Source organism: Lissotriton vulgaris, chromosome 4_1, assembly GCF_964263255.1.
Source record: "Lissotriton vulgaris chromosome 4_1, aLisVul1.2, whole genome shotgun sequence".
NCBI classification, from domain to species: Eukaryota; Metazoa; Chordata; class Amphibia; order Caudata; family Salamandridae; genus Lissotriton; species Lissotriton vulgaris.
The window spans coordinates 244,471,025-244,492,360 of NC_141691.1; the positions used below are offsets into that span (position 1 = coordinate 244,471,025).

The following is a 21,336-nucleotide window of genomic DNA, read 5'->3' on the forward strand; positions in this document are numbered from 1 at the left end:
CAAGCACAAGAAGTCCAAGAGGGGCTCGTCTCTGTTTCAGTCCTTCCATGCCAGGGACATGCCATGCAGTCAGCAAGTCAGGTCTGTGAGCCTCACATTGTAGGCATTGATCTCAAAGTAAGTGGTCTTTTAATGGGGCACTCAGGCTTAGGAAAATCACAAAATTCGACATTTCTTGTTAAGTTCGAATGCCTTGAACCCTAAACATGTACATAATAAGAAGCCTTGTGCAGGACTGTATCTTAAAAGAGCTTTGAAAAGTTGTATAGTGTGATCAAGAGGTAACTCTGAAACTGGAAACAAGTTTTAGAACATAATAGGATCCACCAAATAAATGAGGCATACCATTTAATCTAGATGCTTGTACGGTTAGGCGTGATTTCTGCAAGAGTGGATATGGTTCACACATTCAGTTTCCCTCTAGGATAATTTAATTGAAATGGATGCAGTATCCATACAAGCCAAAATTATTTATTGTTGTTGAATAACATTTTGAACAGGGACCTCTAAATGTGTAGTTATTTTTTTTCTTTAGAAACTCATGCATTTTTATAGGTCTAGAAGCCCTCTTGTGCTAATGTGTTAACATTTCAAACTTGTTAGGCAGTAATTTCAATAGGATGTGCTACATAATTCGCTTTCATCACATACTATGCCACATAATTTGACATTGATTGTCAAATAATTAAGTCACCCATGAGCCAGGATTTGAACCTCCACTGCCATAAAATTCCAGTGATCCTGACTGTAGTAGAAAAGCTGGGCAAAGGATACACTTTGGAAGGTAGGATTTAATTACGACAATGGAACTTCTGTCACAACCAGGGGTCGAAATTTCACATTTTGTGCAGTTGGATGCAGGCACCGGGCCTCACTTACAGATTGCATGAGTGTGTCTGTTGCCAGGTACCTATTGGGTACAATACCAACACTAAGTAAGGGCTGTGGTTCAGCGGCAGTGCTGAGTACCAGCACTTTTTTATTTTGAGAGAGAAAGTACCTGCACCTCTCAAGGGAGACATAATACTTTTAATTTGAGTGTACCTGCCCTTCTCAGAAACATGCAGGTACTCTGGTACAGGGCACCAGCACTTCTTTTATCCCATTTCAAGCACTGGTTCAGCCCAATGCTTGTCATTTTTAGGTCTCGCCTGAGCCAGCGCATGCGCTACTCTGCAAGACATTTAGTAAGTGGGTTTTCAAAGTGCTACCAAACGCTTTTGATAGCCTCAAGCTTGCGGTTACGCGCACGTGCACGCGTGCAGCCGCCATCTGCATTCCCTCTTGGATTTTAGCCGTCGCTCTCCCTCAGAGCCTCCTCTTCGCCCCCTTCCCTGCTGCTCTTTCCCACTAGCCACTTCACGTGCCGCGCCATCTCGCTTCCCTCGCGGCCTTTAGCCGTTGCTCTCCCTCAGAGCCTCCTCTCCGCCCTCTCATTTATTCACTGCTGATCCTCTCCTGCCCTCTACATTTGATACTTTCTTTTTTCTTATTTTTTTCTGCCACACGTTTCTACCTTTCATTGTTGTTTCCTAGCCCCACCCCGTCTAGTGTTGTCCCTCTTCATTACTTTCCTGCTTCCCCCATTGCTCACCTTTCACCGTCTCCCCTCATCTTTCCCCTCTCACTGCTTCTCCCTCCTCCTTTCACTCCTACTCTCTTTCACTGTTGGCACACCTCTCTGCCTTTCTCCGGTGTCATCCTCATCTCCTTTCACTCAATGACTACACAGAGAACCCTGCCACAGCCTGTTAACTGTACAGAGAATCCCTCCACAGCCGTAGAACTACACAGAGAACCCCTCCACAGCAGGTTACATTTAATTGTGCTGAAAAGGTCTTCACAAAAACGCAGAAGAGCTGAACTGAGCGTCAAGACACAGGCTGAAAGCTGCGATTTTCCCACAGAACTTTGTCTGAATCTGCAGACCGCGTCAGGCCACTTTTTCACTTTTACATTTTTAAAGCTCCATGGGAGGCGAATGTGCCCTTTACAGAACACTAACTGCTCATAGGTCTTGGCAACATCCAGAACTGAAGCGCCTCATGGCGTGAAACCCAAGTTTATGATACTTTAAATTTAACCAATACAAGCACATTCTAAGAAGGACAACTGTACTGTGTTAAGAAGTCTGCATACATTCGCTGCCTGTGCCCCCTCCTGCAGGGAACCCCTTGGCAAGAGTCAGGGGCGAACGATAACACTTATCTCCTCTACACAACAGTGATTTATTTTTACTTTCAAAAGAAGCTGAAGTAATTTGGCATTTGCCAGCCCCACCTTTCATAACTCTCGAAGCATGCCAGCTCAATCACGTAAAAAACTCGCCTCAGGAACGGGGTAAGTTAACAACACCATGCAACATTTCATGTTGCCTATTAAGAGCTTCCGAGGCCAGAATAGACAGCCTTTTAAAGTTGTTTTGCTGTTACTGACCGCTGCTAGATGGCGCTGCAGCATCACTGTCTTGATTCTCCTTCTGGAGGCGATGTGTCCCTCGGCCGAAGCAATAAGCCGAATAGTGCAGTATCATTTTAAGCCCATGATGAGTGCGTAATTTTGGGACTATAAGAAGTGCTGAGCCACAGTAAGAACATTTTATAGAGTGAAAATATAGAGTATTTATAATAAATGTATAGCATATCTAAATGTATACTGTCACTAGCGACAATGAGCCAAGCTGTGCATGCACCCGTTTGGGGATTCTGAGCTGAAAAACCCTCAATAAATAGCTGCAGGGAAGGAGCTGTGAGACTTGGACAGGACCACGTGGGGTTCAGTTCCTTCCTAACGAACAAAAAAGCGAACAACTAATCAACAGTGGAATACTTCATTTGCCAACTTCGCCCAACTTCTTTTACGGAATATAACTTGTCCACACAAAGGAAGTTTTTACAAGAGAAATTTCTCAAACAACTTTCGGCAACAGAACTGACCACCTAAAAAGCACCTTGGTTCATTTCACTATGCAGGCCTAGTTTTAGCAAAACGTTTTCTTCAAAAGCTTGCAAAGATCCTGACACACATACATTTTTGTGAAGTAAAAAAAAATACAGGTAGTTGACAAGAAAAAATCCCTTGCAAATCCCGACCGAATACGGGGTGGCGGGGGGAGCACGTGCTGCAACTGTCACTAGGGGCATCAAAGCTTTCTTTTCTAATTGTATTTGTATTTTCTTTTTCCAAAAATTAAACACACGTTCCACACATTTATCATTAAACTCAAGTTTATGTCAATGTAAAGGTATGTACATTGTAGTATAAATTAACACAGCTAGTCAAAAGTATACAATAATGAGAAGCAAATCCATATGTAACAGCCCAGCCTATACCATAGATGTCCTTCTATGTGGGAATGTATTAATATCTTCAAAACAAGCATTGGCATAGCCTATAGGTCTTGCCTTTGGGACTTTGTACGTGTTTAACCATGCAACAGTTAATGTTTTTGCACCAAGGATATTGTGCTGCATAACTAAATACTTATAAGGTCCAAAAGCGAGACCTATTGGCTATGTCAATGCTTGTTTGGGTTTTGTTATCAGTCTCTATTGCTTGTTTCTTATTCAATGGCTTTTCTTCCTCTTCTTCAGTTTGCCCCCCCACTGGAGCACAGCTTCTTCCCCATCCTTTTGACTGGATGACTTGGGTCCTTCCATGAGTCACATCAAGGAGAGGAGATGCCTTCCCTTATTTAGCATTCCTTGGGCTGTAATCAGTAAACTTCACTGGTTGCCGGTCAGGAAGCGGGTGTGTTTCAAGGCCTTGTGTATTGTGTTCAAGGCTCTTCAGTGTACAGGCCCTGAGTTTCTGAAACAAAACATTCGATGGTACTGGCCTAAAAGGACGCTGCGCTCCATGGACGCCAAGTTGGTTACGGTACCACTTTTAAGAAAAGGCTCCAGGGCGGAAGAAGTTTTACTGTGCGGGCCACAAAGGCCTGGAATGCCCTTCTGCTCCACCTAAGAAAAAGCCCAGACCTCCTGACTTTTAGGAAGAGTCTTAAGACCTGGCTTTTTAACCTGTAATAAGCTCTCTAGGGTCCTTATCCTCCCCTCCCCGTTCTGTAGGAGTTAGCCTGTCTCCCAGCGCCGGGACACCCCATTGCCGGGGTAGCTGTTGCGCTTTACCAAACCTAGAAATTAGAAATTAGAAATAGCAGTTCACCGTCTCTTACTTAGGAATAATAATCAGCGCCAGGACACCTCTGGGTAATCGTTGCGCTATATAAGTCCCCTTAACATAAGTGTATACGTTTCCTTCCTCTCTCTTACATGTGCTACCCCTCACATCCCCACACTCGCCATTTTGCTCCATGCGGTCTTACTGTATTTCATAGCTGGTCCCTAAGAGCACAGCAACTTGTATATTTTTGCAGAGGTTTGACTAAAGAGCAGATGTTATAGGTTTGTTTTGTTTTATCTCCTTCGTTCCACACGTCCCACGAAAGCCCAGGCCTCTTGTCACAAGGCAGCATGTATGGCACTGAGAGGGGCGGTCTGCTGCTCCCACTCATCCCGCATTTGAGGCAAGTGATGTGCCCCAGGCTGAGACCAAACATCAAATACCTGAAGTATTGTTCCAGTGCTGAGCTTGTCTTGGCAAGCTTTCCTCTTTAAATGTGGATGCCACACTTAGCTCTTATGTTATATTAACCACTTACAATTAATATTGTTTTATTTTGTGCTTTTCCGTGCACAGCACGTTTTCAGTTTCCTGCGTGAAAAGTATTCGAAAAATAAACCATGGAGTTTAGAAAGATTGAAAATACGTGATTTCGTTGTCAGTGTCTGGGTGCTTTAAGATGTGCCCGCGTTTCCTCACTATTTCTGAGTTTTTTTCCTTTCAGTTTTTATAAACTATGCTTTGAGTGAGCTTTGGAAACCCAATAGCTCGACATTCGCATTATGAAGGCTTCGCCAATGCTTGTTCGGCACTGGGACGTATTTTTCATCACTCGCCTGTGACTCGGAGAAGGAAAAGTCAGAACAAGGAGAAGGAAGGAGGAAAACAGTGACATGTTGAGACAGCAGGGATGAAAAAGAGCCTGCAAGAGGAAGAAAGAGCCGAAAGGGGCAGGGCAGTGGAAGAAAGAGGCCGGAGGTGGAATGAAGGCTGGCCAGCAGGTGTATTTGACAGTAGCCACATTTTGTAGTTCCGGCGGCAGGCTCCCATGAACAACTTTGCACACTGTCACTTTTTCTATTCGATTTCATTTTTCTGCTTATTAAGCACTGGTTTGATTCACAATTCTGCAAACGCAAACACAATTTAATGGAGCACTAAAAACTGCAATTCACATATTATGGCCCAGTGAAGCTAACTCTTGGGAACTGATTTAGTATCTCGCGAGCGCGAGAGCCCCAAGCAGCTGTTGCCGTCTAATGGTTATCATTTGAAAGCCTAAGCTGCATTTCTGAAATTCAAGTGCAACTAAATATGGTATTATTTTTGCATGAACATCTGGTTAATAGTAAACATATCACAGAATGTTATGGCTGATAAGGGCAACAGTTTAGCCTCGCCTGCCCTTGTACTGGTCCACTCTGCACAAGCACTCACGAGAGTAGCTGTGCGCGGTTTACATCTATATAACATAACATGCGAAGCATCCGTAGGGCCCGGCTTTGCTCTTTTCTGCACTTTGCAAGCACACACTTGGCTTATGAGAAGTGCCGTAGAGGCTCGGGTGCTCGCACTGGACCCACATGAACCCAAAAGGACACTTGTGGACACGCACTTGTCTTCACCGACACATTGACAGCGGCGGCCACAAGATGCCTCTCAGACTCTTTCAAGGAACTCATAACACGTTTGCTGCTGAAGTTAGGACATTTGGGGAAGAAAGTGCAGGCGGGCGTAGATTTGTAGACCATGTAGGACAAGACTTTTGAAGAGGTTAGGCTGGGCAGTGAGCAGCCAGGGGAGATTAAGAGAAGTGCAGCCAGATAGACTACAAGTAAAGCAGGCCCAGGGTTTCGGAAACATCTGAAAGGAATAAAATCGAGACTCAAGAAGTCTTGGTGGAACTGAGCAGAATCATAATGCAGTAAATTGTCAACGTTGTGAAGACTGAATACTCGATCAAACTAAGAACTGCCTAGAAAGAACCGTAGCTTTGTGAGAAGGGAGAAAGGCATTTGGAGTGACTGTGAGGCAATGTGAGAGTGCACAGGAGAAAGAGGTAAGACCGAGAAGGAATAACCAAGGCTCTCGGTTTGTTAGGGGTGCATAGGGAGAGAGCAGATATGCATTCCAAGAATGCGAAGCAGAGAGGTAGAAGGAGACAGGCTAGCCCAGTGAACTGGAAAAAGAAGAAGCGGTAGAAGGAGTTAGGCTAGAACAGTGAACTGGAAAAAGAAGAAGCGATGAAGATCTCTGAATAAATGACATTCGAGCCTAAAAGACTGGACAAGTGCAGAAAGAAGCAAGACAGAGGCTAAGGATAGACCTTCGGTACCAGGAAAATTCTGATAGGCAGCGCAATTAGACCCCAGAAACAGAAGCAGAGAAGAGAGATGAGGAAAACTAGGAAAGAACTAGTGCATCTTTGAACAGAAAATGTTCCCATACCATTCCCCATGATGTTTACAATTCAAACACGCATTGGTAAAGTCAACACCACTGGGATTTGTTAGGGGAAGTGTCTGGTAGTAGTTGGGCAACACTATATGCGTTGTATGTGCCCTAGAAAACACGTGAAAGGTGGAAGTAGGGCACCTCAGTTTAACAGGTCACAATAGAAGAGTTAAACTGTACCCTGAACGCGTGTGTCTGGGCTACAGATACAGGATCTATTGGTAATCACTGCTATATGTTTGTAGCTGCTGCCCAGTATCTATAAATAATTCAGCATGTCCAGACATGCATAGGAAGTCCATGTTCTACGACCTGCATCTTGGGCAGGCATAAGGCATTCTAGTGTACATTTTGCTCAAATGCTATGGGTAGTATGTTGCATTGAATGAACTAGAACCTGGCATTCCTTGAGACCTTGGCAGAGTATTTCCGTGCAAAACTATCAGTGCTAAATAAAGTCCATTCTGTTCAAAATCCTGTGTCTGTACGTCTCCAGGAGTGTCTAGTGTTACCTCCGCCATCTTTCACACACCTAAACGTACTAGTGTGATGGATTTTCAAGTACCACCAAATTATAAAGTATATGTAATCCACCTCCAAGATATTTTGAAGCCCTTGAACGATGACAAACTGATCTGAACAAGACTTCAGGCCTCTTATAGTCCTGGAATCAAGGGAGAAGCTAAAAATCCCCAAAGTTGGGGGCTGTGCCTTGGTGATCTCACAAGGAGTCCTAGGCTTGGTGCTTGTTGAACTCTGTTCAGGAACTGAGATAGGTGTCAGGATTGCACCCGCTGCTGGCCCCACAGGAATATGAGTCCGTGCCAAGGCAGCTAACAGTGAAGATGCCTACAGTGCCAAAGTAGAGGCCTGGATCGGTTCTGGCAATTCCTACAATAAGAGGATAAATACTTGTGAGGTTCAATCCTAGAAGTAGATATTATTGTTTTAAAATCCTAGATCTACATACTATTAAATCTGGGAGCAGGTCACCAGTGTGTAGCCCCATTTCCTATCATTTTAGGAGGAGATTAGTAACATAGGCAATATATTTTCCTTTGATTGGTTTTGCTGAGGATTCATTGGAGCGAAATTTTTCTGAATAAGTACTACATGACAATTGTTTTAATATACTAGTCCTGATGAATTCTATGTCTTAATTTTATGGTCAGAAGAACATATTGATACATTTTCTTAAGAAGATGAGAAAGAAATATTATTTCACCGAAACACGTTGATGAAAACATTTATAACAATCTTCCTGCATTGATTAATTGTACTTGAAAAATTCATTCATAAGTGTACAGTGCAGAATCTGATAGATGTGTAGTTTTAATTCTTCCATATTGATGTGTAAAAGGTCTTGTGTTACTTATGTTGTATACATTTTGTTGAATTGATAAAAAATATTTTATATAATTGGAATTACCTTATAATTTTCTATATATATGGCATCTGTAAGGTTTTGTTGCACAGTGATCACTGAGTTAAATGATAAGAGGAAGAAGTGTGAAAGTAGATCTATTTTTCGTTGATTGATCGGTGCATTTGGGCGTGCTATTTAGTTTGGTGTATCTACCCTGTCTCCAAGGTTTAAAGAGTTGCAGTCTGTTTTTAATTCTGAGTCTAATGGTATGATAGTAAGCTTTAAGCAGAAGCTATGTACGTGCTCTATGTAAAGTGTTTACAATATTTCAAATGAGCATAGGCATTCAAACTAGTTGGCGCGATGTAATATGACGTCAATGCAACTTGTGCTAATGTTTGCAGAATGCTTTCTACATTTAGCATGATGTTTGTGACGAGTCTGTAATCAAAGACGTTGATCGAGTTATTCATGCAGTGGTGGTACACGTCACTCCATTGGAGCGCTGACAAATATTCTCTAGGCCAGGGGGCTATGTGAAATATGCAGCCATAGTGACAGAACCAGCTAAATGAGGAATAGAGCAAGGCTGTCTACATTCTGTGATTCTTATTGTGCTCCCCCAATTTGGGACGTGGGAGAACCATTATAGAGCAGTTTGCTACTTAGAGATTAGGAGCGCTTTCTCAACACAATGATACTGATACCAGTTTGGATGTTTTTCATTTGCTCATGTGGAAGATTGGTTTAGTTTAGTAGAGATTGATGCAGAAAATGTGAAAGTTTTGTTTTGGTGGACACTGTTGAAGTGTGATTGGCAATAAGTAAACATGGTACATTTTTGGGTCATTTTAGCTTTTTCGGTTATGAGCTAGATCTGGTTTACAGTGAGAGTACCCAGACTGGTGGGACACCTCTTAGGGGGCCAGGATTCACTCAGGCTGGGCCCAGGTGTGAGTTCAAGATGGTGGGAGCCTTTTATGTCACAGTGACTCTGAACAGGAGGCCAGTAAAATACCCTTTGGAGTCACTTTTGTAGTCCAGAGTACAGATGAAGATGCAGGGCTCAACAGCAGGGCTGGCCTCTGAGAGTTCAAGGCAGGTTCTTGTCAACAAAGCAGTCCTTCCAGGTACAGCAGCAGTCTGGCAGAGTGCACAGCTGGTCACAGCAGCAGGCAGTCCTCTGAGAGTCCTTTCTCGGGTCCTATAGTGAACTGACCAGTGGGTCTGAAGGTCGTTATTTATTATTCAAGTGGCTGGGAACATCAGGTTTTTTAGACCTATTTGAAGGCTTTTCTATTTTCAGTTAGTAGTTTATAGTAAACTGAAGTGCTTTGAGTGGTGTGTCCATTCACACTGCAAGCTATGGATTTGTCAGTGCCAAGAGGGCTGCCCTTGTCACTGTGTTGCACAAATAAGTCTTAAGATATCATTTACAGGTAAAATGGGAATGTAACATAAAAACGTGCGGTTCTGAGGAAGGCTGAACTGCCTAAAAATTTTGCTGCTCATGTTAGACTTGAGCTCAGCACATGGCAGGCCCGGTTCTCTCTGAAACTAGCCAAGGGAACACACATCTTTTTGATATACTTTGCCTTTGGATACAAGTACAATCTTTCCTCAAAACAACACCTGTACATTAGAGAAGTGTCTAACTCTTCATTGTGTTCACTTGCAAATTGCTCAGTGTAAAGTTTGTGAACAGAGGACAAAATAATGGGACAGGTAGTAAACCTAGAATCCACATTCTTCATGAAATTTTATTTCCAAGTATTTTTTAAGCATTGTATTACAGGAAGCCAGCCAGCTCATTTTACTTACAGGTAGCCATCCCCTGTAGGAACACTGTGTTACCTCTTTAGTACGCTTGATGTTTTCCGGCTTCCAAAATTGTAACTGCTTGAGTAGAGTTTGCACCTCCTGTACACCCTTAGCCAAGGTATCATGTGACATGTCCAGCAATATTATGTATATTTAGATCACTTTATCAATTTAGGCTCATCCTGATGCTTAACCACAGGAGCTGTGATCTGAGACCAGTAAATTCTCAAACTTAACGGATTCCAAATTCTGCTCTTATGCAGGTTGGTGGGGTGCTTCCGGTCATGCCTATTAGTATCTTAAGAAGTTTCAGCTCCGCGACTTAGATGTAGGTCCTTAAACGTGGGTACCTTAAAGCTCCTAACTCTGTAAAACTCTAAGGCTTTGTTTTTGTGGAAACTTTGTTTCTAGATACTTTTTTAAAATAGTTAATAGCCTGTAAAACTAGTATGGTATTGTCTTTCTCAATTTGTGCCACTAATGAATGACCGTCTGCTTAGCAAACTCCTAAACCAAACTCCTAAATAGTTAAGTCTATACGAGGCCTGGGTGAAATGTAAATTATGCTGGCATAATTTCAGAAATTTCTCGTTATGCTTCTTGCGCAAGCACACAAACAACAAAACTTGTTTTGCTATTTGCGATACTTGTATGTTTTTTGCTTTTTTACTTGAAATGCATCCTTCCATCAAAAATTGATGCGAGGACACATTCCACACTAAAATGTATCGCTAAAAGACTGATTTGCGTTTTGCGTAATTACGCAGATTTGTGGCAAAATGTCACAAACGTTGCACATTTCTGACATCCCTAGTCTTTACACTCTCATGTGAAGCCGTGTAAATGAACGGAGAATCGTATTCTGGATCATTACCCCTAGACACCCCTTTTGCTCGGTAACTGCCAGTTTATTTCTAGTAAAATGATTGGTGAGTTCTTGAAGTTTTTTGCTGATTTTGTATATAGTGCTAGCAACTCAGCAGAGTCCTCAAATAGCAACACTAAAACTGGGCAACCGGTTATTTTATTGACGTCGACATCCACATCCACTAAAAAAAATCGTTAACATAATTAATAAGAGGCTGGGTACCAACTCTCTTCCTTGAGGCACAGGAATAAGTGACATAGTTTTCCTTTTCTACAAAACAAACCAAACTATTGTTGTGTTGCATTAATATTAGGAAACTTACTAAAGTTGTGTCCATCATCAAATTAATTGACGTCTCCCAAATCGATTAATGGCTGCATCAACTGTCCCTTTAAGGTCAATCAAGACTAAAACAAGTGTATCTCCTTCAAAAAAGGTATTTATTCATAATTCTCTGTGCAGGAAGATATTGGGCTAGGATGCTCTCACCTTTATGAAAATTAGCTTGTGCAGCAGACAGCGCCTCGCTCTCCTCCATGCATAATAGTATTTTATTCACTATCACCCTATGAGGTATTTTGAGAACATCACCATATAAGAAGATGGATGACTGCACATAAGAACCCACCCTGTTTCATAATTATTGCAGTTAATTTAATTGTTTTTTTTTTAAAGATAACATTTTATTGTAAGCATATGGCCGCCACATTTAGGTGGTGGCATATTTTTCTTTTTATTTCTGTGTATGTTATTTTCTTTCTCGTTTTAAGGCGGTGTTCGCAATTAAAAAGAAATAAGCAGCACATCAGATTGCCAAAGCAATTGCCATCATAAATGTGCTCTTACCGTATATCTGCATGAATATTGTTTGTTAAAAAAAGCAATACAGTTGCTCAAATCAGATGGGGAAATGCCAACTAGCAGGAAGTCGTGGCAATCTGCTTTATTTATATTCTGCTTTTGGAGAGGTGTATCTCTGAAAGCACTACTGTCTTATTGCAGGTCATGGGGTATTTGCAACATCCATTTGCAGCCAGAACGTGCTTACCAGGTTTACGTTGGTCATCTCTCCTGTAGTCCTATAGGACAGTAAAATGTTGCACAGAAGCAGACATAACATTGACGTTAAGATGGATGGTCCCTCACACCCTCTTTTTTAGTTTATCAAACAATCATCTTGTACTCCATTCATCATTTCTGTCTAGGCAGAGGTTGTCCAATCTCAGCGGAACACAGTTCTCTTTTTGTCTTAATATGTACCTTGTCGAAACACCCCGATGCGGATTGATTTGGCATAGATTTGCTGGAGATGTAGGTTAACAATTTGCTTGTAGTCGCTGTCACATTACAAAAAGAATGCAGAATAGAACTGCTTTAGCCTCACAAGACAGGGCTCCATATAAATTAGGCAAATTGGCAAACAGTTTAAGCAAGAGGATGTCTAGTAAAAGTGAAGTTCAGTCTGTACATCTGCAGTTGGAAGTCAGTCTTAAATTGTTATCCTGTGGCAGTCCGCTATGGCAGTTGGAGGACAAGGATGTGTACCGCTGGATAATGATCCACCTCTGTCAGCTGCGTAAGTCACTGACCTTTGGTCAGAGATTGACAGTGGTAAAAATAAAGTCAATTAGGCTTTCGTACTGCCTTAGAGAAATGTTGGGTCCATATGAAGATTGGCCTCAGAGTAGCCACTTAATATCTGACGTTCATGATTTTGCAAAATGTTATACAAGGGGTGTCCCGCGTTTGTGGAATTTACCTTGGGGAACGCAACTTGAGGAATTCCCAGAACCTCATCCAAAAATGTGACCCCTACCTTGTACTTCAGATCAACCAAAGTAGATGCACTGAAGTTTCACAGTAGGATGACCACATTTAGTTCTGTTAACTTCATAGCCAAGAACAGCTTCTACAATACGTCTGAGCCTCTATTAATCTCCACATCGCTAAGGTATGCATTCACTAAGTCTAGCCCCATGCCATTCTCCTCAAAATGTCTGAACAGGTTTAAAATGTCCATATTGTCATTATCCCTTAACTTTCGAGAACAGATTAGCTCATCAGTATTCCAAATTAATAATCCACCCGAGCAACCCACTTTGACGCTGGTTTTGACTGGAAGAGATAAGTGGAAAATCCTCCTTTTTCAGTGCTATGCATATAACAGAGTTCCTAGAAACAGCATTTATCCTGGGCAGAATGGAGGTCCACCAATCATTGTCAGTTGGAAGTTGTTTAAACCCTGCTATGTTGTAAAAAAAAAAGACTTAAACTGCACTTTTTTCCCTAATATTAGACTGTGCATGGGAAATTGGAATTAACACAATTTTCTGGAAAAAGTTCGAGGTACAACGGGTCAGGCCGCACCCTTGCCCAATGCAGGGGTGGCTGAAGTGGACCCTCTTTTTGGCCTATTTAGCAGAACAAAAGAAGCACTAGCATAGTGCATACCTAATTATGCAAACAGTAATAGTTGCTGTGCTCTGTTAAGTGATGCACAGTTAAAAACTAATGAGGACTTCAGCCCAGCTATGACAGTCCGTGCTCAGGTTGCTTGTCCCTCAGGAACAGAAGCATTCATGTCTACTTTTCTCTTTGCTCCCAACCTTCAGAGCAGTGGGATGATAACTGCCAAGTTCTTACCCAGTCACTGAGTCCATGCTCCCTCCTCTGATCTAGAATCACAAAAAAGACCATGTTAACCACTGAATGTTGACTTTAAATGTGGAGTACTCAGTGACTTGTGATGTTTTTTTCTGTTGGGAGCAACACTTCAACAAATATTTCTTTTGAGATTACCTTCATCATTTTGTGCAAGGCTTCATGTTATACCTTGGATTTCATTGGACAACAACGTCACTAGTCAAGACAGGTATCCTTGTTTATTATGAAACCAGTGTAAAACGTTATTAAGAATGGAATTGCCAGATTCTCTAATGTTCTTAACAAGTTGTGATACTCCAGTTAGATATGCAGTTTCATGATAGGTTCCGTAAAGTCCTGGACCACTATTTATCCTAGTTGGTCCACTCTCTGACAATTTTTACAGTACGTCACATAAGACCTAAGCCTAGGTAATTATGGTCTTTGAATGGCAGAGCTTGCCTTTTTTTCCCAAAATTTTGAATAATTTTATGCACCTCCTCCACTATAGAGGAGCTGTCCCTTACTTGAGTGATACTTTTTACGCAAGAAAACCATTAAAGCTTTTTTGACCAGTGATTAGTTGAGGTATTCTAGTCAACAATAGTTTGCGTACATTACTCAATACTATTCCATTTAAACGTGAAAACCTTCATTCTCTCCTCCACAAATATAACTGTCAGTGAGGTAAACTTTTCGTTTAGCTCTCTTAATAGAACTTGTTGCACCCTTCAGACCCAACAATCTGCCCTTCTAAAGCTAAATATGGCCAGTGTGGAGGGCAGAGATAGTAAGAATTTAATTGTCGCCAACTAAAGAACCAAAAGCAAAAAAAAGATTCAAGAGGTTTAAAACAGTTACAGTGTCTGGGCAGGTCTCTGGTGCGACCACAGTACACTCATTTGGCTTCTGGTTGATGTCATGGCGCTACCCCTTGCTAAATTAAAGGACAGGCACCAAATATTAGTTGAAGCAGCAGGAGCTCTGTGACACAAAGTCCCTCAGGGTGTCCCTTTTGTTGGTCCTTCAAAAACAGAGCTGCTGGTGGTCTGTAGCCTCTCTAGCAGCAGGCCTGAGGAGAGCGCTGCAAACATCAGTGGCTACCTGCTACCGGGCTGAAATCCTTTCAAACTAGTTAACTGGTTAAAAGTACTTTGGGAGGCATTCATTAGTTACTTCACATGAGAAATGTGGTTATTGCTTTATTGGGGTGTGGGCCCTGGTCCAGCAGCAGCCACAATCTCTGGCAGGGTGAACCTCAAAAAGTCATAAAATTAGCCTGTGCTTAACCCTGGTTAGCTTGACACAAAAAAGCAGTCAGGCTTAACTTAGAGGCAATGTGTAAAGTATTTATACAGCATATAAACCGTAAAAAGGTGAAATCACAACACAAGATAAATCCCAAACCAATGTAGAAAAATAGAGTATATTTCAATAAATCATTTAACACCAAAACAACAAAGCATCCAATCAGTAGAACTGGAGTTATGAGTTTCTAGAGCTTTAAGTGAAATCTAGCGCCTAAAAGATCACAGCGCCAATCGGAGAAATCTAAATGAAAGTTAAGGCCTGCCGTTCTGGAGTGCGGTTCAGATACAAGAAGAGGGTTGGGGCCCAGTCAGCTCTTACCTTCGGACTTGGAAAAATTATTGAAGAAAAATGTATGACAAGGTAAAGTTGAGTGAGGCAAGGCTGCAGGAGGTGTCTAAGAAGAGAGCGTCATCCTTGGATGGCCTTGGGTTAAAGCCGTGATGAAGATTTCCATGTTAGGACGTATTAGCAAAAATGGAAGTCGAAAAACTCTAGTGGTCGAAGCAGAGGGCTGGAGCTGAAGACAGTTCCCTGAGGTCGGATACCCTTTGGCAAAGGACTTCAGAAACAGATTTCCTGCTGCGTTGAAGAACGTAGCAGGAGAAACTGCAAAGACAATCCGGCCGGTGATGCACATCAGGTGAATAGACAAGCAGGTTGGTCTCACTCCTTTCTTGGTAGTCAGAACACTTTTTAGGCCAAATGTGCTCTATGTTCTCAGTTTTGGAAATTGGCCTCCTTTGCACCTTTAGAACCACAACCAAGGGTCCATGACTGGTGGGACACTTCTTGGGGGTTCAAGACTCACTCAGGCTGGGTCCAGATGTGGGTTCAAGATGGTGGGATACTTTTATGTCCCTGTGGCTCTGAACATGAGGCCAGCAAACTAGCCCTTGGAGTCAACTGTGGTAGCATTGGGTGCAGTTGAGGATGCAGGGTTCAGCAGCTGGACTTGCCTGTGAGGGTTCAAATCAGACTCCAGGTAGCAAAGCAGCCCATCCAGGTACAATAGTAGTCTGACAGAGTGCACAGTATTGGAATAGTAGCAGACAGTCCTCTTAAAGTCCTTCTGCAGGTCCAGTAGTTTACTGGTGAGTGGATCTGAAGGTCCTATTGTATACCCTGGTGCCCGTCTTCTGGAAAGTGGTAGAAGCTTCTGGAAAAGTTCTTTGAAATGCATGAAATTTCCTGGCTCACCTGCCCTGGCTCCAAGCTGGCTGAAGTGACAATAGAGGGTCTTTAGGCCCTTTTTTTGAAGGCAGAGCACAGGTTATTCAGGTGTAAGTGGGGCTGTGCTTGGCTCAGCCCCCGCATCCTGCAAGCAGATGGCCCACTGAGGCACACCTAATCACTGTATTGTTTGATGTCTGGGAGGAATTCTCAAAGTCCCACAGTCCACTAGAACCAGTCACGTGACCCAAGACAGTCCACTACACCCAGTCATGTGACCCAAGACATGCTGCAGGCACAAACGGCTCAGGGCATCCCCTTTATCTTTCCAAACATTTACAATTGGTTCAAAACCCGGCGGCTCGTTTGCTTGTTCATCAACCCAGACACCTTCATGTCACTCCCCTCCTGAAGCAACTTCATTGGCTTCCGGTAATCCAGCGTTGCGCCTTCAAGACCTCATTTTTAAATCACTCAATGGGAAAAGTCCTAAATTTGTGAACAACTTGATCCACAAGCACGTTCCTACGCAAAATCTTCGCTCAGCACACAGGCTCCTTCTGTCCAACCCCTCCTTCAAATTAAAGCGTACTGGTGGTGCCAGGTTTGCCATTCTGGCCCCCATGCTTTGGAATTGTCTTCCCGCCGAAATACGCCTCTGTACCACTCTCCTCAGTTTTAGAGGTTGTCTTAAAACCTGGCTATTTCTTCAGGCCTTCTAATTGCGCATCTGGACTTGGGTTCTAAGCATAGGAGCGCCAAGAGACCTCCCCGGTGTACGTGCGCTTTACAAATGTATTTTAATATAACATGCAGAAGCTAACTTTGTAAGAGTGTCATTATGAAAATTGTAATAAAAAATACGACTTTACCATTACAGAGGGTTTATTATTACAACTTCATAGGTACCAAACGGGGCATATCTATCTGCTCCCAATTTGGAATTGCAGCTTATTAAATGTAATTAGGAAACCCCAATGTTATCCTAAGGGAGGTGTAGACCTCACAGTAGTGAAAACTGATTTTGGAGTTTTTCACTACCAGGACATGTAAAACTTTAAAGTGCATGTTCAACCTTTTAACTACCCAGAACCCTGCCCTCTTGGCTACCCAGGGCCTACCTTAGAGGTAACTTATATATAATAAAAGGGGTGTTTAAGGCTTGGAAATGGAGTTTAAAAGCCAAGTCGACATGGCAGCACAATGGCAGGCATTGGGCTTGTTTTAGAATGCTACTTCAAGGGGTAGGACAATAAGTGCTGCAGTCCCACTGGTATTATAGTGAACAAGTGGGCCTTGACATAGATTCAACACAGTTTATAAATTCTAGTTCAATTGTTTTTTAGTCAGCTCTAGATTAAATCTATATAGTTGGTGGAATAGATACATTAGCCCAAAATGACAAGCTTATACATAAAGAGTTACCCGACACTCAAAAATTCAATTGAATCCAACTGGATTCTCTGATTTAATATATAATTTTGAAAAAAGAGAATACAAATATTTACATGTTATAATCAACAAAAATCTTATTTAGTATAAAAAGATGAACGTACACAGAGAAAGATAAAGATTGGTGCTCAAGTGATTGATCGAAGAGATCAGGAAAACAAGGTGTGAAATTTTGCTATATACAGAGAAATGAGCCTGCCCTAACTCACGCTTGTAAAAAATTGGATTCTTTTTACTCGCTTCTAATTGTCAAACACAACCTCCATTGTCCTTAATTTGCACTCTTGGCAAGGGGATTCGGAGGAAGAGGGGGAGGGAAGGGGGGGGCAAAAACAAATAGATGCAGGCTCCAAAGGGAGAAGTGTCGACGTTTCGACCCACATATAATCCGGGTGATTAGATTCCTCAACTTAGGGTCTTCATCAGGACGGGATCGGGGAGGGATAGGGAATGTTTCCAAGTGCACGTCGGTTAGAAACCAATGTCAATGGGCACCTGTAATAGCAAACGGGAGAAGGGCTACGTATCATTTAAACATGACTACGTTTCAATATGTAGCATGGATGGCATAAAATTGCACTCACGCTTTTGTGGTGAAATACCATGCGTGCGACGAATAGTCCGCACCAAAGGTTTGTTTTAATTAGGCGCTGAAACGAATGAAAAAATGAAGGGTAGCCATTAGTGCTACTCATATTTCCAATGCAATTTAGGATATATACATAGAGAACATTCTACTATCTGTCCTTTGTTAAATGACTCCTGCAAGTCTTATTACAGACATTCAATAAATGATCTTTGGGCTGCATATCAACCCCTTACTTAGTTAACCATTGCCTGTGACTCGAATCAATGGTTGAGCCACATTTTATCTTATTGGTCCATGGAAACAATTATTCATACTCACCACCGAATCTTTCGGGGCGGTGTTGTCCAAGAAGTTAATCGGTGCAATCTATACAGAAAATCAATAAAAAGGTGTCTCTATTAAATACTCAAACGTACTGAATGTAGCGTCGGTCTAAGCTTGTCATAGCCAGACCTTCAAAGTAAGCCTACCTCTAATTCTTCTTGAAAGCGCGGAGAGTTCAAAAAACGCTGCCTTTCTCGTTCCTTCGTCTTCACAATGCGGAAGCGAGCGTGATTAGCGTGTATGCCTGGTTGCTTAGTAACCGGCGTCACTGCGTCACGGGGGTACAATCTAAGCAAGAAATCAATAAAAACGATGTCTCAATTAAAATCTCCAGCATTCTGGATGTAGCGTTGGTCTAAGCTTCTCATGGCCAGACCTTCAAAGTAAACCTACCTCTACTTATTTGAAAAGACGCGGAGAGGTCAAAACGCTGCCTTTCTCGTTCCTCGCGTCTGCGGAATGCGGAGGCGAACGTGAACGCCGTGTATGCCTGGTTGCTAAGTAACCGGCGTCACTACGTCACAAAGGGGAGTCTCGTAGTGCGTCCACCTAGTTTCAGCGTCTTATGGTTTTGATGCCTTCCGAGTATCTAATGCCGAATACAACCTGCCTATCAGCAGTTCGTTAGAGAAACGAATGCTTGGTACATTCTAACTTTGTCAGTCGCAATGTCTATTCATTGTAAAAACCTCAGTCCCACTGGTAGCATTTAATTTACTGACCCTGGGTATATCGTATACCACTCTACAAGGGACATATATGTAAATTAAATATGCCAGTTAGGTATATGCTAATCAAGCCATGTTTAGGAAAGTGAGCAAAAGCACTTTATTCTGGTTAGCAGCGGTAAAGCACAGAGAGTCCTAAGGCCAACAAAACCAAATTCAGCAAAAAGTAGATAGTAAAAGGCAAAAGGTTAGGGGGTGACTCTGCAGAGAGGCCAGGTCGAACACTTCATATTTAAATACTTGGGGAATGTACACTAGATTACATACCTTATATGGAAATCTCTGTTTTACAGTAGGCTGATAGGGCAGCATTGAGCCTTTCACAAAGATGACTGCCTGTCATGCCATTGATTCTGACTTTGTGATGGACCAGCCTTTGAATTCCTAATACATTTTCAGGGAAACTGGATCAAGTGATATTTTCTCCTTTAGAATTGATAAGAACACTTATTGAATGGATAGTAGCATAATGTGCACTGATGTTACATAATGTACTAATTAATAGAAGTGATCATGGGAGGTCAATACACTCTTTCATTTTCTTTATTATTTGTGACTTTTAAAATGTTACTTCAAATGGAACATTTAATAACATCCTCTTTCACCTCTTCCATAGCTGATGAAAGCCTCACACAGAGCTTGCATCACCTTTGAAATATTCCTTAACCATGCTGCTTTTTATAGCATTGCCTTGTAAATTATCAGAGAAAATGTGCATAAAGCAGAAATTTTACTTTTTCGCTTGCTGTGAATAGATCTGTGTATGTTTGAACGTAGTTTAAAAGGCAATGGTCTCTTGCTTTTCTGAGAAAGAAGCATTATCTCCTGAAACAGTGGCTACCTGTATGTGATCTGTGATTGGAGTAGGGTTGTTTAGTATGCAACAGGTGACAATTGTATCCTAATTTTTTAGCACTTTTTGTCGGGCTCATTTAATTTGAAAGTAATTGATTTAGTTATTGAACATCTTGGATTTTTTTTGTTGAACACTACTTTGTTAGTTGATGCACTGACAGAGAACCATACTTGGAGAAACATTAGAAATTTAAACTGTTATCAATGTCTGCATTGTGTTTTTTACCTTTCATGGTGTCTAGTTTGTTTTAATTTGCTATAATTTGAGGCACATTTATATTTCACTCAATGCGAGTATGCAGTGCTTGAAAGATTTTAAAGGCTTGCTTTCAATAGTTTCAAAGATTTTTGTAGGTAAGGGAAAAAGGCTAATTATACCCTTCTGTTTTGAAGATCAGTGACTGTGTTGTGTCATGAAATGTCTCAAGCAAGAGCCCATTGCAACTCATCAACCCTCTTGTGTTCAATTCAAAGCACACAAGACTAGGAACAGCAGACAACAAAATTAAAATGCCGAATTACCTAAAAACAAAACGTGAAGATGCCTGATAACTGAATTTGTACTAAAATTGCATATTTCTTTGCAGAATGGTCAGACAAGGATCTTGATGACATTCTTGATGACGGCTACCGTCCAGATAAGAACAAAGGTAAGGCATTGTGCAGTAGAAGCCGGTGGTCGAGCCAGATAGAGTTAAATGATGGGTGAGATGCTGAATAATTTAGACTTGGGTTCAACATACTCTTCATATCAGGAAGGATGCAGCTTTGACTAAATGTTGAGAAAGTTATTGACAAAGACACACGCATTAATATCATGAAGGTGTATTTATGTGCTTCATTGTTTTTTTCATTAATGATGCAAGCAGATTCCATTTAATCCTCGGTGTATAGAAGAGCTGAGGCTTCTAATCCATGGAGAATATGTCTGCTGATGGTTTGCAGTCGATGCTGAAGGTTAACTTTGCATTCATGTAACATAGCTGTACAGGTTTGCTGAATGCTGTGCCACCTAGAGGTAGATGGTTTTGATAAAGCCACTGTTTACTCCAAGTCTGACGTGAATTATCATTCTGTTAGTAATTTGTGACAACCTGTATTTCGGGCTGCTGTGTTCAAATTGGAGGTGGGTCAAGACTGGCTTGCACATACCTGGGTCCAGACCGAGGTGGCTTGGTATGCAAATATAGATGGACTGGGATGCGGCCCGAGTAATTACCAGTGGCTAAGATTAAATCAAGCATTTCATTCATCACTTTTTTGTATACTTTAGGGTGTACCTTTATGACGTCAGAAAATTTCCTAATCTGAATTAGGTTTGCAAAACACAACCCTCTATGTTCATTTAAAAATAAAATCATTGCAATCAATGCTTGTTGAGAAGTATATTCTCTGGTAAACTGAAATCTAACTTCCTTCCCCGTTTCTAGCTAATGACATGGGCAGGTAGACACGCATTCCTCTTGTCGCACCAAAGGTTTTGACTTTTGCCCTAGAAGAAAAGCTATTGTAGTTGTTTCAGAGTAGGTGTCGATTTACTTTGGTTTCTGATGCTGTGCAGTAGTATGCTGGACCTATTTTTATAAGACAGGTGGATGCTGATGATTTATTATAAATAAGTCTCATTGTT

The 21,336-nt window shown here is 41.8% G+C and overlaps 1 protein-coding gene across 3 annotated transcripts in view; it reads left to right on the forward strand.

The window, feature by feature from the left end:
* The window catches only part of CD99L2 (CD99 molecule like 2), a 516,478-nt gene that overhangs the window by 403,853 nt on the left and 91,289 nt on the right, over positions 1-21,336 (forward strand). For all 3 annotated transcript variants that reach the window (XM_086918585.1, XM_086918586.1, XM_086918587.1), the window contains one exon: positions 20,294-20,356. In XM_086918585.1, coding sequence (XP_086774711.1) covers positions 20,294-20,356 — 63 coding nt within the window. The remainder of the gene's footprint in view (positions 1-20,293; positions 20,357-21,336) is intronic.